The sequence below is a fragment of the Phalaenopsis equestris genome, unplaced genomic scaffold (assembly GCF_001263595.1).
Source record: "Phalaenopsis equestris unplaced genomic scaffold, ASM126359v1 Scaffold000342, whole genome shotgun sequence".
In the NCBI taxonomy this organism is placed as follows: domain Eukaryota; kingdom Viridiplantae; phylum Streptophyta; class Magnoliopsida; order Asparagales; family Orchidaceae; genus Phalaenopsis; species Phalaenopsis equestris.
In genome coordinates this window covers 432,131-442,641 of record NW_018164784.1, presented here as the reverse complement: position 1 = coordinate 442,641, position 10,511 = coordinate 432,131, and the positions used below count along the sequence as shown (strand labels likewise).

At 30.4% G+C, this 10,511-nt stretch overlaps 1 protein-coding gene across 2 annotated transcripts in view; it reads right to left on the bottom strand.

The window, feature by feature from the left end:
• The window catches only part of LOC110025921 (2-C-methyl-D-erythritol 4-phosphate cytidylyltransferase, chloroplastic), a 57,952-nt gene that overhangs the window by 24,687 nt on the left and 22,754 nt on the right, over positions 1 to 10,511 (bottom strand). Inside the window, exons 7-8 of one of the 2 annotated variants that reach the window (XM_020726617.1) lie at positions 7,559 to 7,636; positions 4,745 to 4,813 (exon numbers count right to left, since the gene is read on the bottom strand). In XM_020726617.1, the coding sequence (XP_020582276.1) occupies positions 4,745 to 4,813; positions 7,559 to 7,636 (147 nt within the window). The remainder of the gene's footprint in view (positions 1 to 4,744; positions 4,814 to 7,558; positions 7,637 to 10,511) is intronic. The other variant, XM_020726618.1, reaches the window with a different exon arrangement.

Sequence of the window (10,511 nt, the reverse complement as noted above, 5' to 3'; positions counted from 1 at the left end):
CGCGCGGGAGTGTGAATTGTGCAGAAGGTCACCCTAAGACTCAAAAGGTCCTATAGGAATTCCTTTTGGGCTTCCTCATGTTGGTTTCACCCTTCTAAGCGCTAGAAGTCGATACCACACACGCGAAACCACAAAAGAGTACAGAAGCGGGTTGAATTTCTAAAACGAGGCGGGGCCCATTTCTAGGGTTCTAAGATAGTCAAAGGGAGATCCCTAAGGCTAGATCCTAAATCCTAAGAAGAAGACTAGATCTCACCAAAAATGAGGTCAACATGCACAAAAAACATTAATCATTCACCTTGCCTATAATTGGATTTATAAATTTTTAACTCTATTTACTCGCTTCCTCCTTTTGATCTTGATTAAATCTTGATCTGCGATATCTTCCACTAGTGTTTCCACCCCTTTAAATATTTATCTTTGCTAATTTCTTCCTAATCACAAAATTTATTTATGTTATTTACAAACAGTAACATTCTACATTTCCAAATTTTATAAATTTTATAAATCAACCAAAGTATAACATTCCACATTTTTTTTCTTTTCCCTTTACAATCCAATGACCACTTCCAATAATTAATTTTCTGATTAATTTTTCAAATGAATTGTCGTCTTATGATCATAATCCTTAATGTATATTTGTTTTTCAATTATGCATAACACTAGTTTTAATAATTAATAAAATACCATTAAAACCTACCTCAAGTCCTCTCTTTCTACTCTTTGCAAATTCAGTGAGCCCTATCTCAATTTTTTGAATCATATGCTCTTCAATCTTTAATTGTTGTCATAAATTAATAGAGCCCAGATATTAATTCTTTAATAAACATCAAATTTAAACATATCAATTTAAAACTTTAACTTCATTTACCTTATACATATTTCCTTCAGTCTCATCAACTCTCCTTGTTCTAGTACAAATATTATTCCATCTCTATTTTCTAATATTAATTAGCAAAATCCCATATTAAGAGTTTGTTTGGGACAGTTGAAGCTTATTAAAAAGCTATTGCGCAGCAACTGTGCCAGAAAGCTGCTGCAGAGAAACTGGTTGTCAGTTTATTTATTTTTCAGTTTTGCAGAGCTGTACTGCAACTGTTTCTAAACAAATGACTTTTCTACCACTGTAATAGAGTGTTGTTTATAACAAAACTTACACATTTCATACTTGAAAACAAATATCCTGTTTGAAAGTTACAAAATAAAAACAGACAACACAAAACAGTGAGTAACACAACTATTAAAATTAAAAAAAAGACTATTAAAATAATAATTACTAATATAATAATATTGCTTTTAAAATGTAATTGGTTAATGTCACAAAAAAATTCTTCCTCTAACAAAACTCTCTACTCTTGATCACTATCGGCAGTGAAATTCTCGAACCGATTTTTCCACCTAAAGAATTCACAGTTCTTCATTCTTTCCTTGGACACATGTAAAATTATCTCCCATAGTTATATGGTTATCGCGAAGCAAGCAAAGAACATTGTAGTCAACAGTAGCAGTACAATGATGTAAAGGTACCGGAAGTCCTCGAGCTCATCTTTTCTGAAGGTTCAAAATCACAAAGCACAAATCCTTAGATGCAACATTAGTAATAAATAATAGTATAAATACTCAATTCAAGTTTTATGAAACTATGAGATCTTAGTAAAGAGAATATAAATCAACGAATCTATCACTACAAGAAGATAGTATACTTTAAAAAAATATGGTTCTTGGTTGCCTTTAAACCACGTAATACCAAGCTCGTATGTATCACTTATGTATATCACCAAAAAAGACTATCCAAAAGAACCTCATAAGGACTAAAAAAGGAGATGAACTTAGTTGTCTTCATTAGGATTTCACATGTGTCGAAAACCAATAGCAACATATAGGTCATCCAGAATAACACATAAGATCGAATATCTCACCACAGATCTCCAAAACAAAAAATAAAACAAGCAATAAAATTTACATTACATATGATACTCATGGTTGTCTCATCAACCATCTAAGTGCGAAAAAATACATGCAAATGTCCTGGAAAAAAGTCCCCAAGTAAAAGAGAAAAGGAAAGAATAAAAGGATGCAAAAGGCTCTGATTTGATACTGCCTCATCAACCATCTAATTTTATTATCATTATGTCGCTATTTTTGGTACAGAATTGAGAGAAACTTCTGCTCTTAGGTAGCAGTAAATGAAAAGAAAAAAAGAGAAAAGGCCCACCAATCATGTTGGGTTTTATTATCATTATATGCTTTATCCCAATTATTTGGTGTGCACTTTTAAATCTATATTTATTTATTTATTTATTTATTTATATTTATTTATATTTATATTTATATTTAATCGCATTTAACTTAAAAAATATTTTCAAAATTATTTCATTTTGTTACAATTGCAACTTACTTTTTGGTAGGTCAATTTTGGTTTGAATTGAAATTTTTAAATAAGGCATAATGAAGACAGGGAATGAAGAGAATTGAAGCAGGGAAAGAATAGAACTCTAAATTATTTGAGTTTAGTAACAATTGAAGTATGTTTAGGTTGACTTAAGGCTTGGTTTGAATAGTTCCTAGCTTTTTAAGTGGAATTGTGTTTTCAATGTTCCAAACAGCGAACTAAAAACGAGTCAAGAGAAAACTTACTACGTGGTGTCCCGTCAATTCAGATGAAATAATTATGTACTAAGTTAAGAAAAAAAATACTTATATATAATTAATACATGATATATTGATCTTAACATATATTTTGAAATTTTTATATATTATTGAATACTTTCATATGTTATATAATAATAAATTTGATCAAAAACTAATGTTTTATTGATTTTATTGTATTCTTGGGCATGTTCATTAATTAACTTGTTTGTAGGTATGCTTATATAAACTCTAAATGCATATGAGAAATAATTTATAACAGAAAAAATACTCACGAGCATGTAATAAGTGTTGTAATTGGTAGACTATTGTATAGATGACCTGCAAAGATAAGGATGGCGGATCGACATTTGATATTGATACTGAAGCAAACCTTTTAAGATCAAGGGATTCATTGAAAATTGTTATGTTTGGAGATTATTAACTTTTATCAACAGTCATTATAACCGACAGATTGGGTGACGAACTAAAGAAAAGCATTAAGTCAAACCTATATAAGAATAATTGACATTCCTAAAAACATGAATGGCGAGTATAAAGGAAGTAAAGACATTCATATGATTGGTAAAAGACTGAATGAAATATATGATTATAACATTTTATTACTGTTTATAGATTTTATACATTTATTTACATATTTCAAGTAATTAAAACAAGTTCATTATATACTCTTGTCACTCATAATGTTCAGGGTTGAGCGTGCACATTATTTCCTTTTTCGTCTATTGAATCTTACTTTAGTACTAATTATTTAACCGAGTTTGTAGCTTACTCTAGTATGTTGTTGTTTTTCAGTGAGGAGTAAGAAGCAAAAAGGCAATCAGTCAAGTGTGCTACTGTATAGCTTCATGTGTGCTAGTGTATAGCTTTTTAGTTGTAAAATTTTGAGAAAGTCTTGAAACTTTTAAGATACATTTCTATGTGATTAATGTTTAGCAGTTCTGTATATATTTTGTGAAATTATTATATATGATTTTCTATGTTGAGAATGTGAATGAATAGTGAATTGAATTGTATTGTTTACATTGGGTAAAAGGTACACCAGGTAAAAGTTTACTCTTTCAAAAGCCCACACAAACAAGCATAGAGGCGAACATTGATACAGATTGGGCAGACTCAATTATTGGAAGGAAATCAACTTCTAGATACTATACTTATGTGTGAAAAAACTTGGTTATATGACAAAGTAACAAAATAGAATGTGGTTGCAAGGAGCGGTGCTGATGCAAAATATAGGCCTATGGCCAATGGAGTATGTGAGATGTTATGGTTGAAAAGAATTGTTGAATAGATGCAAATCCCGATAAGCATGCCAATGAAGTTATATTGTGATAATAAAACAGTTATAAGCATAGTAGAAAATCTAGTGCAGCATGATTGTAACAAAGAATGTAGAGATTGACAAACATTTCATAAAAGAGAAGATTAATTGTGGAGCTATTTGCATGTCATTTATCCCCACTGCCCAACAAATAGAGGATATCTACAACAAAGGATTGTTCAAGCATAATTTTGAGCTTCTTGAAAGGAAGTTAGGCATGATAGATATATATGCTCTAACTTAAGGGGTTTTGGATTTTAAGGAATATTTTATTTTTAATATATTCTATCATTAGTATTTTTCTAATTCTAGAAATAGAATTATTAGTATGTCATAAATCATATTTTCTTCTATTATGGAGAGTTATGGCTGAATTTTTTTTTTTAATATGGAAGTCATCCCCTTCTATTTATCTTGTAATCATTTTTTGAAAATTTGAAGAGGAATAATTATTATTTTCCCTCCCAAATACTACACATAGTACTCAATAGACGTAAAATTTAGATGTATGGTACATAATAAATTAATAAAAGAATTTACTTAAAATTTATTCAGAGGATGAAAAAAGTAACCATACTTGGACTATTATAAATTGAAATGCTCATAATGACTGTTCAAAATTTTCAGTTTCTCTAATCCAATTAAAACAATGATGCAGTTGTGCCAAAAGGATTCTAACACTTTTACGAAATCAATGAAATGATTCACGTGATGCAAATAGTTTACATCGGCCGAGGTAAACAAGAAAATCAAGTCATCATTAAGTTACAAAACCTCTTTTATAGTAGCCTTTACAGGAACACCAAGAACAGCTGCCCCATTCAGCCATCCATCTTTCAGAACCTAAAAGGAAACAATCAGACATGAAGTTTCCAAAAATTGGAAATTACTAAGATGGCACAAGCTTTTAATAGAGAAAACCCACAGGTTTACATATATAAATATGCTATTCGCCAAACATTAAAGTAAACTTGAAAGGTTCATAGCATGCATAAGGAGAAACCATGAAATTGGTGGATTTCTATGGCTAAAATTGAAGTTAATATATACTATTGTAGATATATTTTTGGAGACTTGCGAATTATTGGGGTAGTTTAGATATTTAAAATTACTTGGCTTGCACACGTAGATATTGGGGTGTGATAAATGACATAAGTAAGAAAATGAATGCATAGAATAATTAAAAATTGTGCCATCTCGAAAGCAACAAAGTAAGGAATATAGAAGAGATGATTCAGAATAGCTCTTATTTTAGTTATCAGCGTGATCATTTCAATAGTGGATGTTGTGTGCTTTCTACTGATCAAGAAACTCGATGACCAATTGATAGATTTAATGTGAATATAAATGAAGATGAGAATATTTCTCCCTAAAAATTTCTCATCTAGTTTCTACAAAAGAACCTAGAAATAGAGCATGTTTAGAAATTACAAGATGCTTTTATGAGAATAGACTTTTATTTAATGTGATTAGTAGTCTTTTATGAAACAATATGCTTTGCTTTGTTCCGAGTTATGAATAAGGACTAGATCATTCTAGCATATGAGTTACAAGCTTAGATATTAGAAGAGAAGGTAAGAAAAAGTGACAATAATGATAATGACGTGAAGAAGATGTGAATTAAGACAAGGTAAATTAATATCAGATGATTTGTAAGATATTAGATAAAGAAGTACTATAAATTTTCTTGTCTGCAATTCTTATTAGTATTTCTGAGATATGATGATGCATCGGCCTTTGTAAGAGAAATATAATTGGTATTTAAAATGTCTGATGAGGTTATTGAAAAAGTTAGAGAGTTTAGTTATTGAAGTTAAGGTTTCACGGAAGCTCTATGTGTTGCTCATTGCCTTGATGTAATACTTGTGAAAATGGGACAGTTGCAGCAGCATAAATCCGCTTTGCCTAAAGCAAAATTAGTAAGCAAATTTTTTTTACGATCATTCTTTGGTATTAAATTTGATAAGAAAATTCACAAATATAGAAATTATCTTAGCAATTATAGGATTTGCAAAGATTTAAAAAGTTACAACAAATTTTGTAGGTTATATTTGTTTTAAAGAATAAAATAAAATTATCAGGCCAAAAAGATCAAAAGAAAACTAAATGAATAAGATTATTATGAAATATGATTTATTTTGTTAATTATGCTCTAAAAACCACAGAGCCTTTGGTGAAGAAATGACTAACACTTGATGATGAGAGGGCTCTAGCTATGAGATTTAGCTATGAAGCTATGTTCAAAGGAAAGCAAAAAACAACAAGAGATTCAAAAGGACAAGAAATAGCTCATAAATAAATATGGGAAATCAATGATGAAAAATAGGATTGTCGACTAAATCAATATTTGCATGATATTGCATATTATTTAAATCTCCAATTTCATGAATATAAAGATTTTGACATAGATAAAATTGCTAAGACTATTTTATATGCATATATAGATAAACTTGTCTCTGAGACTATCTTAAAGCCAATTATCAACTCAAATTTTTATTTGAAAAATGAAATGTTTAGATTTAAAGCGGCTCAAGCATGCTACAAGACATTCTTACTAAAAAATTTGATTCACCTATAACCTTAAATTTAAAAATTTAGTATTTATATCTAAATTTTTTACCATAATATATATTAATAATTTTATTTATTCCTACTCTAGAATGTTAATGAGCACAATTTGAAAAGTGAATTTCTAAAACTCAGTGCATTTGTGATAAAAGTTCCATCTCCTCTATTCAGCTACTGCATTTGAGCGTAATTTAAGCATATTCAACTAATTGCATATAATGAGAATAAATTGATTGGTTGTATGTCGAATGAACAAGTTAATTTATGTTATGTTCACTAAAAACTGAAAAATAAACACCTAAAATCACAAAAGTTAAAATTATAGTGATGGAGTAGACCCTTTGGTTGTTGATAATGTATTATCTAAGGCTGAATGGATAAAACCAAAAAATATGAAAGGATTTAAATTTAAAAAATGAAAAAATAACATTTAATGATGATAAGAAGGAATAAATCAATGCAAAACATTTGAAAGAGGCTAAAAATGGCTATTGAATTTGATGTGGCTTCTATTTTGCAATGGTTTAAAAAAAATTAGCAAAATTGGGTCGGAGCTTCAAAAAAAACAAAAAAAAAAAATTAAGTATAATGGATTACTTAGTTGTGTTATAAAGTTGTTATTTTATTTAAAATGATATTGCATTCAATGTTAACTGATATAGAGAATAAGATAAGATATGGTAGTTGAAGAAGATTTTGAAGATGATGATAAGACAGAATCAGAGACACGTGTGTATAGGTGCTTGGCCCGAGAAACTCTAAAACCAATATTTGTTCACTCAGTATATGAAACACATTAATGTACCTTCATTAGGAAAGTTAATCACTAAGCAAACTGAAAATCCTAGACTGTTTTATTAAGTACAATTGGTAGATTTTTAGTTTCCATCATAAATAATTATATGCAAAATTGTCACAGTATTCATGGTTGAATATTACAAAAGGATGCTGGTTCAATAAAAGCCTTCAAAATTCACATATAAGTATGGAAGATGGTACCATAAAGAACTATAAAGCAACCTTCTTTACATCTTCAAATGATACCAGTGGCCTGGCAGAATCATGGATACATACCAGTTCTGAACCTTCATTAACTTCCTGTAAAGCATGCTAATGTATCATTATAGGCATAGGCAAAACAGGTTTGGCATGCTTAATTTAGGAAAATGGTAAGTCCACAATGACTAGAAACTAGATGCAGTGTTTCTCCACGTATTGCAGTATAATAAACATTAAAAAAAAAACCCAATGGGGAATTTAACCTGTTCACAATCTGGAGGAAATCTTAATGCAATTATAGAAGATATACAAATCAACGAGCTAGAAAAGTTTGTGATGTGCTGAATAAAATTGAAGAAAATGAATGTAAGACAATTCACAGTCATAAAGCTCAACCTACAATGTTAGTTTGTTCATCTATCCCCTTATCCACAAATCCATACACAGCCACCCTGCACTCCACACGCCACACCCACACTCTCATGTTCATTTTTATCTAGTCAATTTACCAAAAGAATTTTTTTCCACTGGCCTTCAACTGTCGAATTTTCAAACATGATTACGGGTTTCTGTTTATTGCAAGTTCGGTGATCAAATAGTTAAGGAGTACCATAAGCAGCTATGAAACTTCCTCTTAACACTAAATTAAATCTTATATCATAAAAGAAGTTAAAAAAATTTACAATGACAAGATAGAAGAGTAGAGGTCTTCCAAAAGAGAATGAAAAGAGCAAAGACGGAAAACTTGAATAGAATTTGTTTTATAATTAAAAATTGAGACTCAATAACCACGGAATGATTAAAATTGTATTTTTACTGTGTTTTTTATTGAAATATGTTTGTTAACTAAGTTTAATTCTGCATTTATAAGCAACTTTATGTCTCTAACGTACGCTGTATTGATTTCGTGAAAATAAAGTTCATATGTTATTTTGGTTTATATGATCTTCATTTAGTAATGATTTAGCCAATCATTTCTTATAATCTTATGTGAATTATAGGTATCAAAAAAGCTATAGCGAAATGGAAAGGATAAATTAAATAATTTTTTTGGTATATAGGCATATAACACCTAAAAAATTTGTAATCTTTTTGAGAGCTTAACTTAATGCAATCACTTGTATTGATTATGATAGGAATATATCAAATAAATGCAAGTCATTAAAAATCCGGGTTATCAAAATATACTAAGAAACGAAATTGATCTTACTTGACCACTAAAATTGAACATCAAGTTAATTACATGTATGCTTAGATTTACTATAGGCGAACCTTAGATCTAGAATATTGTCAACTAGTATAAAATCTTTAAAATATTTTGTATGTCTTTGAAACATTTTCTTAATAAATGAACTTTAAATTAATTGGTTAAAATAGAGGTCTAAGACTTAGTATTTAACTTAATGTCAAGTTTTGATTTAATCCTCGTCAGAACAATACTTCATTCAATATTATATTTGTTAGAATAGAACCAGGGTAAATCTTATTAATACAAAGAGGGGTATGAATACCAATTGCAGGATATAGTAAAAAGAAAAAAAATAAAAATAGAATATAGTAGAAAAGGAAAGGAACAATAAAGAATCCAAGCAAATAACTCAGAATAAACAAGAATTAATAATGAATAAAACTAGTCATTAATAAATATTCTAATACTATCCCTCAAGTTGAAGCATAGATGTCAGTCATGTTCAACTTGGAATTGAAATCGTCGAACATTGATCGAGGAAGGTTCTTTGTGAGAATATCTATCAATTGGCCACTAGATGGCACAAACAAAACACAAATTTCCCCGGACTCGAGATTTTCCTTAACGAAGTGTCAGACAATCTCAACATGCTTGGTGCAATAATGTTGGACTGGGTTGTGAGCAATGCTAATGGCTTTTTTGTTATCACAGAACAACTATAGAGGAGCGGAGACTGGCATAAATAGTTCTTGGAGTGTGATGCGTAACCAAAGAGTTTCACAAACTCCCAGGGTCATGGACCGAAATTCGACTTCCACACTGCTCCGAGCAACTACAAACTACTTCTTGCTTTTTGGCATAATCAGATTTCCCCACACAAATGAACAGTACCCGAGGTAGAAAGTCAATCATGGATGGACTCAGCCCAATCCGCGTCTATGTAAACTAATAAAATTTATATGATGTTTTGATTTTTATCTTTCATTAAGCAATAATTTGGCCAGACATTTCTTAAATGCTTGTGTGAAATATAAGCATCAAAAAAAGCCATAATTAAATAAATAGGGTAAAATATATATATATATATAATGAAAAAGTCCAAGGGCTGATATATTAAAGATAAAGATACAGATAGATTTGTATGGGTGAGCCTAAACACCTAACTCAAACGATACAACACACCAAAAAAAGTAAAAAATGGGTACATATAAAAAATAAAAAGAAAACCAAAAACCACCCGAAAGCTGAAAAAGTGTGGGTCATCCCAATCTAGTCTTGCCCCTGGCTCTAGTTCTCGGTAGGGATTCAGCTAACAGATTGGTAAGGTGTTGACCATTACCCATAGTAAACAAAGTATCATCCATTAAACTCTTGCGCTCTAATAGATCTTCATTCTTCTTCTTCCTCCTGGAAGTGTAAACCTGTCATTCCTCCTCCGAAGAATCTGCCTGATGGGGTAGAGCTGAAGCAGAAGGATTACCAACAGTAGTACCCACAATAGGTTCTACAATATGTGAAGTATGAGTTGCCGCTACACCGGATACTTCTTGAATAAGTGGAGCTGTGAGGCTCTTCTGATTATCAGTCTGAACACTATCATTTATTAGAAATAGTTCATCAGTATTGTTTTGTATGTATATATGTATGGAATTTGTAGGTGTCAGCATCGCATCACTCACAATAATAGTAACAACAGTGTCATGGGGGGTCCTCAGGTGCAACAAACACCTCCTGTCTAATAATATCCTCCTCAGGTGGAACCTCAGGTGGAACTAAAATGTCCAC